Source organism: Hemitrygon akajei, unplaced genomic scaffold (assembly GCF_048418815.1).
Source record: "Hemitrygon akajei unplaced genomic scaffold, sHemAka1.3 Scf000105, whole genome shotgun sequence".
NCBI lineage: Eukaryota > Metazoa > Chordata > Chondrichthyes > Myliobatiformes > Dasyatidae > Hemitrygon > Hemitrygon akajei.
The window spans coordinates 2,256,907-2,278,383 of NW_027331991.1; the positions used below are offsets into that span (position 1 = coordinate 2,256,907).

At 45.9% G+C, this 21,477-nt stretch overlaps 1 protein-coding gene across 1 annotated transcript in view; it reads left to right on the forward strand.

The window, feature by feature from the left end:
- Positions 1 to 21,477, forward strand: part of LOC140723248 (uncharacterized) — a 133,978-nt gene that overhangs the window by 110,706 nt on the left and 1,795 nt on the right. Inside the window, 2 exon segments of the mRNA XM_073037863.1 lie at positions 979 to 1,171; positions 1,424 to 2,751. Of these exon segments, the coding sequence (XP_072893964.1) occupies positions 979 to 1,171; positions 1,424 to 2,751 (1,521 nt within the window).

Sequence of the window (21,477 nt, forward strand, 5' to 3'; positions counted from 1 at the left end):
AATTTTTTATGACTGTGACAACAACCTGAAATAATAGAAAAATTCACTCTAACCCCTTTTGACAGCTGTGAGGACCAACCAGTCATTTCAGCAGGAATTTTTATGTGGCGTTTAAACTGTGGCACTTTAAGTTAATAATACATAAAAGAAGATCCCAGCTGCACGTCAAGAAAAACTATTTGTGTGAGAGAGTTTCAGTTACTGTGGGGCCAGGCACCCATGCAGCTCAGCAGGAACAGGGAATAATACCAATGGAGAGAGTCAAACTGAGCCAGGTCACAAATTGGAGATGGCAGAAATGCCCCATTCTTATACAGACAGGAAGAGCATCAGAGAGATTGATGGTCATTCCAGATACCAGCACTCTGCCCAGTCAGAAGATGATTTCTCTATCCAACTTGGGTTGAACCTCACTGTAACAGTGTGATACCAGATCAAACCTTGGCAACTCAAGTAATCTCATCTGTAATGTTGTCCTACACCCATTGATGGATTTTGTAAATCTTTTTACAGGTTAAAAACGAGAAGGAATTCATTTCCAGGAAGCTCAAGCATGGCACACCAGTTTCGTTGTCTCTGTCTAGATATTTAAGGAGCAAAGGATTCAATCAACCATCCTTCCGGCTCAGACTGTGGGGAGGGATTCACTCGATCATTTGACCAACTGGCAAGACCATCATTTTGCACAGGAGAAAGGCCGTTCTCCTGCTCAGTGGGAATGGATTCACTCGGTTATCACAATTGAAGGTACATCAGCAAGTTCACACTGGGCAAGGCCATTCATCTGTTCTGTGTGTGAGAAGGGGTTCAGTCGGTCATCCCACCTGTGAACACACCAATCAGTTCACAGCACATCGGGCAGAGGCTGGTCATCTGCTGAATTTCTGGGAAAGGATTCACTCTGTCATCTGACCTAATGGCTCACCAGCGAGTTCACACCAGGGAGCGGCCGTTCACCTGCTCAGTCTGTGAGAAGACATTCACTCGGTCATCCACCCTCCTGAGTCACCAGCGAGTTCACACTGGGGAGAAGCCGTTCACCTGCTCAGTCTGTGGGAAGGGATTCAGTCAGTCATCCACCCTACTGGTACATCAGCGAGTTCACACTGGGGAGAAGCTGTTCACCTGCTCAGACTGTGGAAAGGGATTCACACTGTCATCCCGCCTACTGGTACATCAGCAAGTTCACACTGGGGAGAAGCCGTTCACCTGCTCAGTCTGTGGGAAGAGATTCACTCATTTATCCCACCTACAGAGTCACCAGCGAGTTCACACTGGGGAGAAGACGTTCACCGGCTCAGAATGTGGGAAGAGATTCACTGACTCTTCCACCCTACAGAGACATCAGCGAGTTCACACTGAGGAGAAGCCATTCTCCTGCTCAGTCTGTGGGAAGACATTCACTCAGTTATCCCACCTACAGAGTCACCAGCGAGTTCACACTGGGGAGAAACCGTTCATCTGCTCAGAATGTGGGAAGAGATTCACTGACTCTTCCGCTCTACAGAGACACCAGCGAGTTCACACTGGGGAGAAGCCGTTCACATGCTCAGTCTGTGGGAAGAGATTCACTGACTCTTCCACCCTACAGAGACATCAGCGAGTTCACACTGGGGAGAAGCCATTCACCTGCTCAGAATGTGGGAAGAGATACACTGACTCTTCCACCCTACAGAGTCATCAGCGAGTTCACACTGGGGAGAGGCCGTTCACCTGCTCAGTGTGTGGGAAAGGATTCACTTGGTCATCCGACTTACGGAGTCATCACCGAGTTCACACTGGAGAGAAGCCGTTCATCTGCTCAGTCTGTGGGAAGAGATTCACTCAGTTATCAAACCTACAGAGTCACCAGCGAGTTCACACTGGGGAGAGACCATTCACCTGCTCAGAATGTGGGAAGAGTTTCACTCTGTTATCCCACCTACAGAGACACCAGCGAATTCACACTGGGGAGAAGCCATTCACCTGTTCAGAATGTGGGAAGAGATTCACTGACTCTTCCACCCTACAGAGACACCAGCGAATTCACACTGGGGAGAAGCCATTCACCTGCTCAGAATGTGGGAAGAGATTCACTGACTCTTCCACCCTACAGAGACATCAGCAAGTTCACACTGGGGAGAAGCCATTCACCTGCTCAGAATGTGGGAAAGGATTCACTCAGTCATCTGACCTGCAGAAACACCATCCAGTACACACTGGGGAGAAGCCGTTCACCTGCTCAGTCTGTGGGAAGGGATTCACTCAGTCATTCACCCTACAGAGTCACCAACGAGTTCACACTGGGGAGAAGCCGTTCACCTGCTCAGTCTGTCGGAAGGGATTCACTCAGTCATCCACCCTACAGTGTCACCAGCGAGTTCACACTGGGGAGAAGCCGTTCACCTGCTCAGAATGTGGGAAGAGATTCACTCACTCTTACAACCTACAGAGACACCAGCGAGTTCACACTGGGGAGAGGCCATTCACCTGCTCAGAATGTGGGAAGGGATTCACTCAGTCATCTCACCTACAGAGTCATCAGCGAGTTCACATTGGGGAGAAGCCGTTCACTTGCTCAGTCTGTGGGAAGGGATTCACTCAGTCATTCACCCTACAGAGACATCAGCGAGTTCACACTGGGGAGAAGCCGTTCACCTGCTCAGTCTGTGGGAAGAGATTCACTCAGTCATCGCACCTACAGAGTCATCAGCGAGTTCACACTGGGGAGAAGCCGTTCACCTGCTGAGAATGTGGGAAGGGATTCACTCAGTCATCGCACCTACTGGCACACCTGTCAGTTCGCAATGGGGAGTGGCCATTGTTATGAATCCCTAGGTTTTGTTTGCTGTGGACTGTCATTTTAAGAGAGAGAGATTAAGAAAGCGAATCAGTCTGACTTGCAGCTTGTTTACATCGCTCGCAGCTTTGTTTAGTTTTAACCGAGGACAAAGACACTCAGAGTCAGGTGGAGACGAAGGAGGAAAAATGGAAGGATCAAAACCAGGGAACTAGTGGCCAAGGGTCACTATTTAGAAGTTTCCTTTGCCCATAAGGGTGGGTTAATTATCAATTCACCATATATCGAATGTGTGGTTGTCCCCTCATTTGATCCATAGGAGTGGATCTGATTTGGGATATCCTGTGGAGACCACTTATGTGTTAACCCTTGCCTGGATGTGGTGTGGTCATTCATTTGAAGATGATACCCCTTATGACGAGTAACTTTTGGTGATAATTTGTAAGTACATTTGTAAAGATGATGGATAAAATCTACAGTGACTGTTCTCTCATTTTACCACCATGGAATCTGTGGAATTCGACATAATTGCCTTCTCTCAACATTTACCCTGGATTACAAATATCTTTCTCTCATCACGTATTCCATGGTTGAACTGAACTTTAATACTTTACCATCTCAAGACTCCAAGCCCTGAGCTCAATAGTTTGGGAGTTATATTTACACACATATATACACATAACACTCATGAGGAAATCTGCAGATGCTGGAAATTCAAACAACACACACAAAATGCTGATGGAACACTGCAGACCAGGCAGCATCTATAAGAAGTACTGTCGACGTTTTGGGCCGAGACCCTTCGTCAGGACTAACTGAAAGGAAAGATAGAAAGAGATTTGAAAGTAGTTGGGGGAGGGTGAAATGCAAAATGAGAAGAGAAGACCTGAGGGGGTGGGATGAAGCTGAGAGCTGGAAAGGTGATTGGCGAATGTGATACAGAGCTGGAAAAGGGAAAGGATCATGGGATGGGAGGCCTCGGGAGAAGGATAAGTAGGTGGGGGGGGGGAGCACCAGAGGGAGGTGGAGAACAGGCAGACAACTAAACATGTCAGGTATGGGGTAAGAAGGGTAGGAGGGGCATTAACGAAAGTTAGAGAAGTCAATGTTCATGCCATCAGGTTGGAGGCTACCCAGCTGGTATATAAGGTGTTGTTCGTCCAACCTGAGTTTGGATTCGTTTTGACAGAGGAGGCCATGGATAAACATATCAGAATGGGAATAGGACGTGGAATTAAAATGTGTGGCCACTGGGAGTAGTCTGTTGCTGCTGGTTCATTTTTAAAGCATTACGGTTTGTAACAAAATGGGGCTGCGTCTGGGATATGAACAAATTTAAGGATTTATTTATTATCGATATCATTTGGAAATCCCTATTGATTTATTTGTGCCTGGAAAATCAGCAGCAATGGATTTTGATAGATATCTGGAAGTGTGAACCTCTCAGGCATTAGAGGACACCAGAAGGATTGAGTTGTTGAGTATTGCTAAAACGTTAAAACTTGCTAAGGTGAAATTGACAATGAGGAGGGCAGAGATGCAGAGGATAATAGCTGAACATTATGTATCCGAGGGTGTGTTTAAAGTGGATGAGTTGGAGGTGTTTCCTGAAAGTAAACCTCGTGAGCTTGAGCTCCAGTAGAAGTTAGAAAAATTCAAGATGGAGGTTGTGGAAATGCAGAGGCAGTTAAGCAGACAGAAAATTCTCTTACAAAGTGTAATTAAGGGGAAGGCTTAGCAAGCCTATTCTGCCTTGACAGTTGCTGAAGCAGCTGATTATTTTTTTATTTATGCTGCTCGCCCCCCCCCCCCCCCCCCCCCATTGTCGCTACTGGGCTATAAACGTGCAGGAGCAGTGTGTAGTTCAGTGCTTTGTTCAAGGACACACACGCTGCCTCGGCTGAGGCTCGAAATCATGACCTTCAGATCGCTAGTTCAACACCTTAACCACATGGTCACGCACCACACATTATGACCTCGTGAAGCAGGCTGCGCTCAAAGCTGATGAGTTGGTCCCACAAGCATACAGGCAAAAGTTTAGAAATTTGAAGAAATCTGTGAACCAAACTTATATGGAATTTGCTTATGAGAAATTTGTTTGTATTGCCCGCTGGTGCACATATAAAAATGTACATGATGATTTTAACAGCTTGAAAGAGTTGGTTTTAATTGAAGAATTCAAAAAGTGTGTCCCTGATGACATAAAGACGTATTTAGATGGAAATTATGCTGCCACTATGCAGGAGTCTGCTAGATTAGCAGATCAGTTTGCTTTAACTCATAAGGTTATGTTTACCCTGAATAAGAGTTTTGAAAAGAGTAGCAGGGATAACCAGGGTAAACCAGAAATTAATGCTGGGATTTGTCACACTTGTCAAGTTTTGGCTAAACCTAATCAGGTCATCCCAGTGGCCCCACTCCAGCCTATACCTGCATTCGGTGAACCGTTTTCCAAAGTTATAGTGCTTTGTGTTGGCCCATTGCCAAAGACTAAAGCTGGCCATCAGTATCTGCTAACTATTATGTGTACTGCATCCAGATTCCCGGAGGCAATACCTCTCAGAAATATTAAAGCTAAAACTGTGGCGAAGGCTCTTACCGAGGTTTTTTTTTACTTTATTCGATTTGCCTCAAGAAATCCAGTCTGATCAAGGAAGTAGTTTTACATCTGGATTATTCCAGCAGGTAGTTTATGAACTGGGAGCAAAACAAATTACATCATCTACATACCATCTGGAATCACAAGCGGCTTTAGAAAGATTTCACTCTACCCCCAATACAATTTAATGATGTGAATTATGTTATTACAACACACGACCGATGTAAACTAACACAGCTGGTACACATAAATATGATAAAGCCTTATTTTGACAATCAGGCACCATCTGTGAGTGTTGTTGTCAAAACATATGAATCTGGCAACCCTGAGAATGAAACAATTGACTCGTCTGAGACTTTTCACAAGCCGAACATGGTCCCAGTTAGACTAATGAACTCCATTGTTCCAGAAAATATTGATAACAAGTTGGCTCATCTGCAGCCAAAGCAACAACAACAGCTGAAGGAATTAATTCTGAAGTTTAAAGACTTATTTCCCGATGTTCCCAAGCAAACCATGGTCGCAGTACATGATGTAGATATTGGTCAAGCCAAACCGATTAAACAACACCCATATCGCATGAACGTAGAAAATGTAAATTGGCTGAGCAATTGTTGTAAGTGTGGAAACAGATTCAGTAGGTCTCAGAGGCACTGATTATGGGAAGGTAAATGCAGTAACAAAAACAGATGCCTATCCTATCCCTAGGGTGGATGATTGCATTGATAAGGTTGGAATAGCTAATTTCTTACAAAGATTGATCTGTTGACAGGGTATTGGTGTGTTCCATTGACGGACAGAGGTAGAGAAAGTTCTGCATTTGTGACAGCATCTGGGTTGTATGAATACAATGTTTTGCCTTTTGGAAGGAAAAATGCTCCAGGAACATTCCAGATAATGATTGATTTTGAAATTCGAGGGTTAGAACACACAGATGCCTATATTGATGACTTAGTCACAAGGAGTGGCACTTGGGAAGAGCATATCTCTGCAGTAGAAAAGCTGTTTGACAGGTTTTCCCAGGCCAGCCTTACAGTTAACTTGGCTTAGAGTGAATATGGCCATGCCTCTGTGACCTGTCTTGGCTATGTTGTAGGTCAAGGCGTTGGCTCCTGTTCAGGCAAAAGTCCAGGCAATTTCTCAAGAACCTATTCTGACTGGTAAGAAGGTTCTGAGAAGGTTTCTGGGAATGGATGGATATTATCGTAAGTTCTGTAAGAACTTTGCTGCTATCGCTCTTCCTCTGACTAATCTCCTGAAGAAGGGTGAAAAGTTTGTTTGGACTGAACCTTGTCAGGAGGCATTTGATCGATTGAAAGTTATTATTTGAGATTAGGCCAATCAATGTAGTATTCTCAGCAAATTTAATTAGCAGATTGGAGCTGTGGGTGACAACACAAGTCATGGGTGCGCAGAGAGTAAATGACAGGGCCAAAGAGACAACCCTGTGGGTTATGTGTCCTGAGGGTCACAGCGAGAGGAGATGGAGCCCACAGTTACCACATGCTGGCGATCTGACAGTAAGTCCAGGATCCAGCTACACAAGGCAGGGTGAAGGCCGAGGTCTCTGAGCTCCTTGTCGATACTTCATGCCTTTGTATGGCTACTGCTCTGCCCATGACTGCAAGGAACTGCAGAGAACTTTGGAGAGCAGAGAACATCAGAGAAACAAGCCTCCACTCCATGGACTCTCCCTACACTTCCCCTCCCTCGGAAAAGCAGGCCATGTACACAAAGAACCTCATAACCTGGACATTCTTGCTGCAAACCCGCTCCCACATTGGCAGAGAGATACAAAAGCCTTAAAGTTGTACCTGGTGTACAACCAGGCTGAAGGATGGCTTCCTGTCTGCAGTGAAAAGCCAAATGAAAGATAAAATGGACTCGGCCTCACAATGCCACTCGACGTGACTCTCCACCATATGTCTATCTGCACTGCACTTTCTCTGCAGCCATAATGCTTTGTTCCAGTTATTTTTCTGTTGTATATGAGCTCAATGTACTGTTGTAATGTATCGATCTGTGTGGATGGTACATCAGGCAAGATTTTCACTGTAGCTCAGTATGTGATGATAATAAACAAATTCCCCACTTTAATTGTGTGGAAATATTAGACAGACTGAGCTTCTGCTCCGGAACCACAGAAGGAAACTGACCTGTTGTCATTTCTGTGGAAAGCAAATATATGGAAGATGCTTCAATCTCACATTACGATCTGCGGTAAATGGGATCAGGTGACCGGTGGTGGGTCTCCCATATTAATATCAGAATCAAGTTTAATAGCACCGGAATATGCCATGAAATTCGTTGTCTCTGCGGTAGCAGTAGAACCTAATTCTTAACAAAAGATTTTAACAATTGTGATTTAAAATAAGTATATATATAGTACAAAAATAGAAAAAAAATGTAATAAACTATTCTAATTGTGTGGAACTACTTGATCCGGATCTCACTGCGTTGTCTGAAGGGGACAAAGGTGAAGCTACACGGACACGTAGAGCAGTGACCCGCAAATGCTGCAGATCTGCAGAAAAACGTGAACAGGAAACGGGATCAGGTGACGGGTGGAGGGACTCCGACCTGAACCGATGACTCTGCTCCTCTCACCTCACACACTGCCCGACCCATCCGCCGCATTCCCCACATTATTCCATATTTACACCAGATACATGTCTACTTTTCCACACCATATCTACCCCGATCCCTTTCCCTCCACCCCCAGGTCACAGAGTCACGGGCTCGATTCCCATTCCCTTTTTCAGATACTGGGATCCCTGATTCAATCGCTAAAGATGCTGTGCATTTCAATGTGTTCACCTCTCAGTCCTCGACTCTCTAAATGACATTTAGAGTTATCACATTTGATCTTTCTTCAGGTTATGACCCCACCGCTCCAGGGATCAGTCAGGTAAATCTTCATTGCACTCTCTATAACAAATACTCTCTAACCTCTTTGTTCATCCTCTATGGAATTAATTTCCATCTTCTGCAGCCCCGTGTTATCCCCACCACTCACCTCCCCCCCCCCTTGTCACTATTTTCACCTTCCACCTCCCCCCTCATCTGGATCCACCTCTCACTCCCCAGCTCTTGCCCCATCCCCACCCCTCACCTCTTTTCTCTGACTATTTCCCGTCCACTCTCAGTACAGAGGGAGGGTCTCGGCCCGAAATGTTGACGGTCCATTTCCCTCCACAGATGCTGTCCGACCCACTGAATTCCTCCGGCAGTTTGTTCTTTGGTCTGTATAACCCGTGTTAATATGGGGAGCGGGATTTTACACCATATTGCAGGGTTAGGGTTAATGGACTTTTCGGTGAGACAAAAACATTAATCACGGGTTTCATCACTGAATCCAGTGTTGTGAGATGTAAAGTCCCCTGTTATGTGTCCGGCTGTGCCGTGTTGTTGGTGGAATGGGCAGCGTGGTGTTTGTCTCGATTCGGGTCACAACACCAGAATTGCCAGCGGGTAGTGTATTAGTCAACAGAAAACCTCTCGTCCCTGCAGTCTTTGTCTCCTGGTAAACTCAACACCCTGACAGTGTGGACCATAGATACCCCTTCCTCTCAGAGTCAGGGAATCACTCAGACAGCTGATCGCTGAGAGGAATTATATTTATTGGTCAATAAAGTTCGCCCAGATTCGTTTGGACGGATTTGATGTGGAGTTCGGGGTGTCACAGTGAAAGGGCCGGACTGTTGAACTCTCTCCGTTGTCCAAACATCGTTCCAGGTGAGGCGACACTTCACCTGTGAATCTTCCGGGGTCGCCTGTTGTGTCCGATGCGGCCGCCTCGACATTGGTGACACCGGCTGCTCCGCAGTTGTGCCGGGTAGGAAAGTTTTTTAACGGGTGTCGATATTTTTCTTCCCATTTGTGCGAGAGGGGTGGGTTTTGGGGGTTGATGATAGGGATGCCGTCCTTTTTGATGCGGGGGGTGGGGAGGGAGTTTCATTTTTTTCTCTCTCTGAACGACTTTCATGCTTTCATTGTTTCGTGGTTCTCTGGAGAAGAAAAAAACTCAGCGTTATTTATGAATACCTGCTTTGATAATAAATTAACCTTTGAACTATCCACTCTGAGCGGGACTTCCCGGTGTACAAACATTTCAATTCCCATTCCCATTCCCGTTCCGACGTGTCATCCCATCCCTTGCCAAGATGAGGCCACCCTGAGGGTGCAGGATCAGCAACTTATATTCCATCTGGGTGCCCCCACCCCCACAACCTGAAGGCATGAATATCGATTTCCCCTTCCGGTGAACAAATTTACCTCACACCCCTCCCTCCCACTCCCTCTCATCCTCTCTGTCTTTGTACGTCCTCTCACCTGCTTATCACTTCACTCTGGGTCCACTGCTGCATTCCTTTCTCAATATATTGAAGTGTACCTGTGAGTGTCGATACTCAAAATATCCTCAGACGTCAGGTGTTACATGGTTCGAACTTTGTACATCCTGTTTAGTGTTTAAATATATAAAAAGTTAAAGAAGCTTGAATCTTTACATAAATTATTATCGCAATATACGAATAGAAAATATTATATTGTGGAAGTGGTAAATGTTAACGGGAGGAGAGCAACCATTTGGGAGGTTTGGAAATGCATTTCATCTCGTTCATTGCCTCACTAAATTACTCTTTTTCCTGTCAACACAAAGAGAAAAAGAGCCTCTTTTCAATCAACTACAGTTGGTGGAGCGAGGCCAAGGATTTAATCAGCCACTAATGATATGAAATGACGTAAAACTAGCTTGTAGCCTAGAAATTTTTTTTTCTCATTTGGCTTCCAAAACAAAACTAAATATATCCAGGTGTAGAAGAGGATTTTGGATGATTACCTTGAATATTTCATCAAAATCAGGCCGAAGATGAGCGAGCAGTGAATGTTTGTTTCATTATTTTCGACTCTTAAACATAGGTTTCGATGCTCATTCCTTGCTTAATATAGCTCCTTCCTGGTATCCAATGGTACCCATTGGAAAGAGCGGAAGGATGCTCACATTTGTGTACAGGTATTTCCCAGCTTCCTAGGACAACGGGTCGAGCGAGAAGGAATTTCACAAATACCTAAATTAAAAACAGTCACAGCTCCAGGATTTCACCAAAAATGATAAAATATCCTAATGTTATTAGTGGTATTTTTCCCCACCAGCCAACACCCCCGTTTCCCAACCCCCGCTTCCGTAAAATCCCCCTATTTAATATCCGGGGTTGTTAAATTCCACGCTTGTTTATTTTGACTTTTTTACAGAGGTGTCGGAGCAGCTCTCCGGTGAGCTCTGGTAGCACTGCACCCCTGAATGTATGAGACAGTACAGTGTTAAATGCAAAACCCTGAACAGTGTCGATGATCAGAGGGATCTTAGACTCCAAGTTCATCGCTCCCTGAAAGAGACTGCACAGATTGATCAGGTCGATAAGAAGGCAAATGGCATGGTTGTCTTTATTAGTTGAAGCATTGTGTTCAAAACTCATGAAGTTGTGTTGCAGCTTTGTAAAACTTGTCAGCTTTGTAAAACACATCTGGAGTGTTTCATACAGTTCTGGTTGCCCCCATTCTCGGAAGGATGTGGGGGCTTTGGAGAGGGCGCAGAAGAGGTTTACCAGGACACTGCCTGGATTAGAGGGCATGAGCTGTAACAAGAGGCTGGACAAACTTGTGTTGTTTTCTCCAGAGTGGTGCAGGCTGGGGTGAGACTGGATGGACGTTTACAAGATTATGAGAGGAATAGATAGAGTGGACTGACGTTATGTTTTACCTAGGGTTTGAAATGTCTGACACATTTAAGGTGAGAGGAGATGAGAGGGGCGTTTGTTTATTTCCACAGAGTGCTGAGAAGCTGGAGACTATGCCTGGGGTGTTAGACCCCACCGGTCATGTGATCCCATTTGCCCCTCCCATTTAACCGCAGATGTAACGATCTCTTTGTGCATGTTCACAATCTCCAGGTGGGCGGTCACGCATCCTCCATGTTGTGTTGGGAAATCTGATGTCGGCCACTGAGTCCCGTTAACTTCCCCGAACTCGCCTCGTTTCCTGAGGCTCCTCACATTTGTCCTGGAGCTTTATGGCTGTTGTGTCTTCTCCCGGACTGGGGTGGGTGAGAAAGGAGAACGTCCCAGGTTGTGGGCATCTTTGATCTCACTGCCTGCTTTACCGAGGGACTGGGAAGTCTTGGGGGGAGAATGGTTTCTGTGATGTGCTGATCTGGATCCAAAGGTCTCTACAGATCCTCACAGTCACGGGCGAAGTAGTTACCATGCAAAGCATGAAGTGTCCGGATGGGAAACTTCCTGTGGTGTGTTGATAAAAATTTTGGGAGGGTCAAAGTATATCTGGTAATGTTTTTGTTATTTTTGCTAATTCTGTCATTTTAGAATCTTTTGTACAATAGTATGTACTATTCATTCCGTACCTATGTGTTGCTGGAGGACCATCAGTGATCGTCCTTGATCCCGTCTCCCACCTGGTTCCATCTGCTCATCTTGTTCATCCTCTGTCCAGTCTCTTCACAACCCCCAACCCCGCTTCAGTTATATACATAAACCATCTGGGTCATCCTCAGTCCGCCTTGTATCCCACCTCCTCAATATTATATATCAGCAAACTTTCTTCCAACCCTTGTCTTCATTGTGAAGTGTTCTTTTGTACCTTTGGCCTTGCTGAGTCATTTCCAGAATCGGTTTTTGTTAGCTGGAATGCCGGAGGGTCATCAGGTACCAGTTCTGTTGTGCATTGGTGTGGAGGTGCTAGTTTATGAACAGTGACGGGCTGACACACTGCAGCATTTTACTGGCAGCAAAGAGTACTGGGAGAGTTGGTGCTTGGGCTCTAATCCTGTGATCGGCATTCCAGGCAAATGGAACTGTTGGTGTTTTGGTTTTTACTTTAGTTAGTGCTTCTACAGGTGGGGCTGGATGGTTGTCCTGCAATGAAGCAGAAATTTTGAGCAGCTGGAAATTGGTTGTGGGGAAATCCCGGATTGCAGTACCCAGTGTGAGATATGGGGACAATGTGTGAGACTCTCAGGATCGGTGAGTGGCAGATTCAGCTGTGTGAGTCTGTGAGGTTGGGTCCTGGGAGATCACGGTTTTGATCCAGGTAAAGTGGACCCGGGATTGAGCTGCTTGGGCTTGTGAGGTGTTGATCGAGTATTTCTGGTCTGGGATCAGATGTTTGTTCCTGGAGTTCCTTTGGAAGCAATGACTCCCAATCTGAGGAGAGGATGAGTTCCCATTCCATCCCTCACAGGGAGAGGCTGTGAGTAAATGGGCTGTTCCGTGTTTACAACAGTAGAAATAGACCCTGAGTTTGGTGTTCAAACTGTGTTTGGAAATCCCCCCCCCCCCCCCCCCCCACTGTCACACAGTGGAAATCATGTAGTTGTGCTGGAGATCTGCACTAAAAACTGAAAATGTTTGAAGTCATTCTGATGAAATGTTATTAATTGAATTGTATTGTAAGCTGTTCCTTACCTGCTGAGTGTTTCTGGTAATTCCAGTTTCTTTTTATTTCTTGGTTTATATTTCATGAAATGGACCTGTCTTAACCTGGAAATGAAAATGGCTGTGATAGTTTGTAGGCCTCCGTTAGAGTCTCTGCAAGTCTCCCCTCTCCACACCACCAATGTTGTCCAAGGGAAGGGCATTAGGACCCATACAGCTTGGCACCGGTGTCGTCGCTCAAGGACACACAGGCAACCTCTGCCAAGGCTCGAACTAGCAACCTTCAGATCTCTAGACGAAAGCCTTAACCACTTGGCCACGCGCCAACACATGTGATAGTAGAACAGTAAAGAAAGCACAACGTTTCCCTTTAAATTATCCTGGTACCAATTTGTCCGTTATTCCTGGAAATGTGTTCAGTAGAGTTGTTGCTAACAAGCTTTACATAAATAATCTCAGGATGATCGGTGTTATGCATGAGGAGCATTTGATGGTTCTGGACCTGTGCTCGATGGAGTTCAGAGGGACGGTGGGGGTGGTGGAGGGATGTATGGTTAAGTAAACCTACCGAATGCAGAAAAGCCTGGATACAGTCGACGGAGAGTCTGTGATCTGACAGCACGGTCTCAGAATAAAGATGCTTCCACTAAAAAGTCAGATTAGAAAATTTTTTTGGCGAAAAGATGACTGATCTGTGGAATTGGTTGCCACAGAGGTTGGTTGAGGCTGCGATTTGGGTATATTTATGACAGAGATTAATATATTCATGATTGCTAAGTAGCTTCAGGGTTACAGGAGGAAGACAGGAATATGGTGTTGGAATAAAAATCAGCCGTGGTTCAGTGGTGGGCAGACCAGATGGATCGAATCATCTAATTCTGTTCCTGTGTCTTATGTCTTACCATGACTGAATGATGGCTCCTTCTTATCCCATATCATTCTGTGACGTGTGAGGGACAATAAAAGATTGTTCATTGAGATAATTAAATCTGCCTTCAGTGTTTAAATTTCAGTGAGTTTTGTTCTTAGTAACATTAAGCAGAAATGTTTAGTTCTCCTTTTCATTATTAATGTGCTTCATTGTCTCTCTGGTTAAAGTTAGACCTGTGGTGAGAGATTTATTTGAGGAAATACCCCAACTGGAGGCAAACCACGACTGAAGACGAGGGAACAGCAACAAGTGAACCAGCCCGAGGACTGAGAGCATCAACTGGAGAGAACACATCTGACTCGGAGATTCCAGTGATTCAGTCAGGAGAAAGTTTGGTGAGTCTCATTTACTCAAACACTGGTCCTTTAGACATTACATACCTGTACAAAGGAAGGTAGGAAATAGTTGAAGTGAGACTGAATGTGTCCAGAAGTACCAGTTATGCCTCGGTCAGACCCAGTTGCAATCACTCCAGGTCTGGTAATGTGCTTCCAGCAGCCCAGCCCTTTGAAACCACTCCCATTCCCTCACAGTGGTTACTCAGTTCAAGATCTTGCATCCTCTGATGTAGCTGTTGGTCAGTTCTGAGTGGGGAGTGGGAAAGAGACGCAAGTATTTATGCTGACTGTCTTTCAAAAACAGTATTTGTTTGTACTTGCTGCAAACTCTCTACCCATACCCTGTACTTTCTCAACCAAATTATTGACATAGATGACAAGTAGCAATGGGCGTAAGCTCAGGGAACGTCACTAAGTACGGGACTCGAGTCCAAGAAACAGCCTCTCACCATCACCCTCTGCCTCCTACCACCCAGCCATTCCCAGACCCTGGGGCTCTGTAACAAACTCAATGTTAACAGGAAGATTAGTCAGTGATTAAGATGATGAGAGAATTGTGGCCTCCTGAAAGGACACGTGAGCTGATCTGTCTGATCCAGTGGACCACATCCACCCTCGTTGACAACTTAATTTATCCCTTGCCCATCCACCCAGGTCATGTTTCTTCCGATAACCCACAGTACCCCAACAACCCTCCGTCCCCCCAGTGGCCCCACACCCTTCTGACCATTCACCCCATACTGACACATAGACAGGCCCCCTTCACCCACATCCACCCTCCCAGCTTGGGGAACCAGAGCAAACTGATCCCGCAATCTCGACTCAGTGCAAAACTAAAACCAGGGATGCAAGACTGGAGAGCCCGGAGCCTCCAGCTGTCCGGCTCGGTCCCGGCTCTTTCCCACTGCAACCGGCCCTCGATTTACACAAACCTGAGATTAACACCTTCCTCACTGCCACCTGAACAGGAGAAACACCCGCATCAGCTGGGGTTGAGTTGCAGTTGGTCCCCGTATGTGTTAAAACTCCCCGCTGTCGGATATGGAGACCAGAATCATACGCGGTAAAACCACATAACAATTACAGCACGGAAACAGGCCATCTCAGCCCTTCTAGTCCGTGCCGAACGCTTACTCTCACCTAGTCCCACTGACCTGCACTCAGCCCATAATCCACCATTCCTTTCCTGTCCGTATACCTATCCAATTTTTTTTAAATGACAAAATCAAACCTGTCTCTACCACTCCCACTGGAATCTCGTTCCACACAGTTACCACTCTCTGAGTATGAAGTTACCCCCTAAACTTTTGCCCCTTAACACTCAACTCATGTCCTCTTGTTTGAATCTCCCCTACTCTCAATGGAAAAAGCCTGTCCACGTCAACTCTGTCTATCCCCTCATAATTTTAAATACCTCTATCAAGTCCCCCCTCAACCTTCTACGCTCCAAATAATGATGACCTAACTTGTTCAACCTTTCTCTGTAACTTGGGTGCTGAAACCCAGGTATCATTCTGGTAAATCTCCTCTGTACTCTATTGACATCTTTCCTATAATTTGGTGACCAGAACTGTATACAAAACTCCAAATCAGGCCACGCTAATGCCTTCTACAATTTTAACATCACATCCCAACTCCAATACTCAGTGCTCAGATTTATAAAGGCCAGCATACCAAAAGCTTTCTTCACCACATGAGATTCCACCTTCAGGGAAATATGCACCATTATTCCTAGATTTCCTCACACTGTCTACAAGCTTTCTCTATTTGTGAACTATCCTCTTCTCTCCTAGTCTCTTCAATTTGATTCCCACCCCCCAACCATTCTAGTTTAAAGTCTCCCCAGCAGCCTTCACAGATCTCCCCGCCAGGATATTGGTCCCCCTAGGTTTCAAATGCAACCCGTCCTTTTTGTACAGGTTAATCCTGCCCCAAAAGAGGTCCCAATGATCAAGAATCTTGAATCCCTGCCCCCTGCTCCAATCCCTCAGCCACGCATTTATCCTCCACCTCGTTCCATTACCACTGTCACTGCCGCGTGGGACAGGCAGTAATCCCGAGATTACTACCTTTGCGGACCTTCTTCTCAACTCCCTTCCTAACTCCCTATATTCTCCTTTCAGGACCTCTTCCCTTTTCCTACCTGTGTCTTTGGTACCTATATACCTCTGGCTCCTCATCCTCCCACTTCAGGATATCATGGACGTGATCAGAAACATCCCGGACCCTGGCACCAGGGAGGCAGACTACCATCTGGGTCTCCTGACTGCGTACACAGAATCGCCTATCTGACCCCCTAACTATTGAGTCCCCTATTGCTACTGCCTTCCTCTTCCTTTCCCTACCCTTCTGAGCCACAGGGCCGGACTCTGTGCCGGAGGCACGGCCACTGTTGCTTCCCCCAGACAGGCTGTCTCCCCCCCCCATCCCCCCCAACAGTACTCAAACAGGAGTACTTATTGTCAAGGGGTACAGCCACTGGGGTACTCTCTAATACCTGACTCTTCCCCTTCCCCCTCCTAACCATGACCCACCTGTCTGCCTCCCGTGGCCCCGGAGTGACCACCTGCCCGTAACTCCTCTCCATCACCTCCTCACTCTCCCTGACCAGACGAAGGTCATCGAGCTGCAGCTCCAGTTCCCTGGCACAGTCCCTTAGGAACTGCAGCTCGGCGCACCTGGCGCAGATGTGAACGTCCGGGAAGCTGGGAGACTCCAGTCCTCCCACATCCGACACCGAGAACAGCAAGCTGCCCTCACACTCATAATTCCCAGCATGGAACCGTAATCCCACGGTGGATTTGTTCGGTGACTGGTGAACGTACATGATTAATGACCCTGCAACTGGGGACTGAATAAATAGTTAGTCTAACAATTCTAATCATACATACCATCTCCTTGCCTTTCTTGCTTCCTCACCGCCTCTCTCGTCTCTCTTCATCTCCTCACTCTCTCATACCTCTCTTCATTTCTCTCACACTTTCTCCCCTCTATCCATCTGTTTCTCTTACTCTTCCATTCTCTCTCCCATCCCACAATCCCTATCCCTACCCCGTCACCCGCCACCTCACTCTCAATCTCTTTCACCCTCTGTCTTCCCCTCTCCATCTCCTCCTCTCTCACAAACTTGTCTCTCTCACTCACCTCCGCCACTCTGTAACCGCCTCCATTTCCAGCTCTCAAGCTCTCTATCTCTCTCCCTACATCCCACCCTCCCCCCTCTCTCAAACACTCTCCCTGCTGGCTCCCGTATCCTACATTGTCTTCCCCTCTTTCTCACCCTCTAAATCTACCACTCACCCCACGCGTTCTCCCTCTTCGCTCCCTGTCAGTCCCACTCCTCCTCCTCCTCCTCACCCTCTCTCCCGTCACACCCCGCACTCTCCACCCCATCCCATACAGTGGTATGCAAATGGTTAGGCACCACTGGTCAAACTTTCTGTTACTGTGAATAGTTAAGTGAGTAGAGGGTGAACAGGTCTCCAAAAGTCATAAAATTAAAGACAAAACATGCTTTTCAACATTTTAAGCAAGAGTAGTGCATTATTAAAAACACAAAATGCTGGCAGAACTCAGCAGGCCAGACAGCATCTATGGGAGGAGGTAGTGACAACATTTCGGGCCTGAATTAGCTTGTTAGGACAATGGCTTGTTCACAGTCATCGTTAGGACAGGCAAATTGCAAATTGCAAAGCTTTATAAATACCCTGACTCCTCAAACCTTGTCCCAACAATCAGCAGCCATGGGCTCCTCTAAGCAGCTGCCTAGCACTCTGAAAGTTAAAATAAATGATGCCCACATAGCAGGAGAAGGCTATAAGAAGATAGCAAAGTGTTTTCATGTAGCCGTTTCCTCAGTTCGTAATGGAATTAAGTAATAGCAGTTAACAGGAATGGTGGAGGTCAAGTTGATGTCTGGAAGACCAAGAAAACTTTCTGAGAGAACTACTCGTAGGATTGCTGGAAAGGCAAATCAAAACCCCTGTTTGACTGTAAAAAGACATTCAGGAAGATTTAGCAGCCTCTGGAGTGGTGGTGCACTGTTCTACTGTGCAGCAACACCTGCACAAACATGACCTTCATGGAAGAGTCATCAGAAGAAAACCTTTCCTGTGTCCTCACCACAAAATTCAGCGTCAGAGGTTTTTCTGACATTGAAGGAAAGGTTGTTTTCTTGACACCAGACAGATGTTGTTCAGACCTCAGACAGAGTCAGCAATCAAATGCTTGAGCATGGTGCGATGAATGTGTTGAGCTGTGGAAATCACGATGCAAGAAGCATCGTAGCAAAGCCAGATGAGCCCAGGGCATGGAATTATGATATCGTAGGCATTACTGGGAATTGGTTGCACCCAACAGTCTGAGGGATTCAGAGGAACAAATTTGTAGAGAGTTCACAGACTACACCAAGAAACAATAGTTGATATAGTAAGTGATTTTAACTTTCCATATATTGACTGGGACTCTCATACTGTAAAAGGACTAGATGGGGTAGAGTTTGTCAAATGAGCCTTAATCAGTACGTAAAACATCCGGCGTAGAAGTGTGCAATAAGCTGTTGGGAAACGATCCAGGGCTGGTGACAGAAATTAGTGTATGGGAACACTTTGTGTCTAGTGATCATAATGCCATGAGATTCCAAGTAAGTACCGAAAAACAGAGGTCTGGACCTCTCGAGATTCTAAATTGGAGAAAGATCAATTTTTATGGTATTTGCAAGGATTTGACAAGGGTGGATTGGGACAGGCTGTTTTCTGGCAAAGGAGTACTTGGTGAGTGGGGGTTCTTCAGAAGTGAAATTTTGAGGGTGTAAAGTTTGTATGTGCCTGCCAAAATAAAAGTTGAAAGGTAACTGGTGCAGGGAACCTTTGTTTTCAAGAGATATCGAGGCCCCAGATATTTTGTTCCTCTAAATTCCTCAGGCTGTTGGGTGCTACCAAGACACATTAATGACTACAATATCATATATCCACACCCTGAGCTCATTTGACTTTCTTTAGTTGTCTTCTGTTGGTTTCTAAAAGCTTCCCAATAGTTTTTGCTCTATTATTTGTCCTCTCTTTGGCTTTTATGTTGACTTTGGCTTCTCATTTCAGCCATGGTTGTGTCCTCCTACCTTTCCATTTCTTCCACTTCTTTGGGATGTGTCTATCACTCAGCTCCGAAGTTGCTCCCAGAAACTCCAGCCATTGCTGCTCTGTCGTCACTCCTACCAGATTCCCCTTCCAGTCAGGTGTGGCCAGCTTCTCTGTCACAGAAACATGGAGAAGGTCAGAACAGAAACATGCCCACTCTGGACGATCAGAATGGTAATCTATACGGGAGACAAATAGATGGCGGAGGTTTTAAATAGTTGTTTTGCATCCGTATTTTCTCAGGAGATGGACACAGAGTCGATAGAGGTGAGGCAAAGCAACATCAACTTCAGAGTCCCTGGACAGATTACAGAGGTGGAGGGGTTTGCTGTCTTCAGGCAAATTAGCGTGGATCAATCCCCAGGGCCTGACAAGTTGTTCACTCGGACCCTGCAGAAGACAAGTGCAGAAATTGTCGGGGTCCAAGCTGAGATATTGAAATAATCCTTAGTGACAGGTGAGGTACTGGAGGATTGGAGGACAGCCGATGTTGTTCCACTGTTCGAGAGGGGCTCTAAGGAGAAACGAGAAAATGTTACGTTAGTGAGCTTGACATCAGTAGTAGGAAAGTTATTAAAACATATGTGCAGGAGCCGGATATATAAGTATTTGGATCGATGTGGACTGATTAAGGATAGACAGCATGGCTTTGTGCATGGTAGGTCATGTCTAACCAGTCTCTTGAGGAAGTTATCAGGGAAGTGGATGAAGGCAAGGCAGAGGATGTTGTCTACATGGACTTTAGCAAGGCACTTGACAAAGTCTCATATGGGAGGTTGGTCAAGAAGGTTCAGTCACTCAGCATTCAAGATGAGATAGTAAATTGGATGAGACACTGTCTTTGGGAGAAGCCAGAGTGTGATAGCAGATGGTTGCCTCTCTGACTGGAGGCCTGTAACTAGTGGTGAGCCACAGGGATCAGTGCTGGATCTGTTGTTGTTTCTCATCTATATCAGTAATCTGGATGATAAGATGGTTAGGTATCAGCAAATTTGTGGATGAAACCGAGACTGGGGATTCAGCGGACTGCGAAACGACTATCATGGCTTGCAGTGCGAACTGGACCAGGTGGAAATATGGCTTGAGAAATGGAAAACAGAATTCAATGCAGACAAGTGCGAGGTGTTGCATGTTGGTGGGACCTACCAGGGTGGGTCTTACGCAGTGACTGGTCGGACATGGAGGAGTGTTGTTGAAGAATGGGATCTGGGAATGCAGGTCTATATTTCACAAAAAGTGGTGTCACAGTTTGATAGGGACGGAAAGAAAGATTTTGGCACGTAGTCCTTCATAAACCAAAGTACTGAATGGTATGTTATGTTGACTTTGTACAAGACATTGGTGAGGCCTAATTTGGAGTATTGTGTGCAGTTTTGGTCACCAACCTACAGGAAAGATGTAAAGACTTTGAAAGAGTTCAGAGAAAATTCACAAGGATGTTGCCAGGTCTGGAGGACTTGGGTTATAAGGAGAGATTGAACAGGTCCGGACTTTATTCCTTGGAATGTGGAGGATTGAGGGGAGATTTGATGGAGGTATACTACAATTATGAGGTTTATAGATAGGGTAAATGGAAGCTGGGCTTTTACCACTGAGATGGGGTGGGACTACAACCAGGGGCCATGGGTTAAGGGTGAAAGGTGAAACATTCAGGGGAACATGAGGGGAAACTTCTGCCGGGTGAGTTTCGAAAGAGATCACCAGCTCGTAACCCAGCACGGATGGAAAGCGTGCAGGGGAGCCAGCTGGATTCGAACTCAGGACCTTTCGTCCCGAAGTCTGGCACTGATGCCACTACGCCACCAGCCAGGTCAGGAGATATTAACATGGCATTGAAACTGTGGCACTTTAAATGAACATTACATAAAGGAAAACCCCAGCTGCACGTCAACAAAGGCTATCTGTGTGAGAGGGTTTCTGTTACTGTGGGGCCAGACACCCTTTCATCTCAGTGGGAAGAGGGAATAATTCAAATGGACAGAGTCAAACAGAGCCAAGTCACAGACTGGAAATGGCATGTGCCCCATTCTTACAGAACATCAGAGGGTTTGAGGGTCATTCCAGATACCAGCACTGTGCCCAGTTAGAAGGTGATTTCGCTCTCCAACTTTTGTTGAACTTCACTGTAACAGTGTGATGTACGATCACACCTTGGCAACTCAAGTGATCTCATCTCAAATGTTGTCCTTCACCCACTGATGGATTTTTAAATCTTTCTACAGGTTAAAATCGACAAGGAATTTGTCT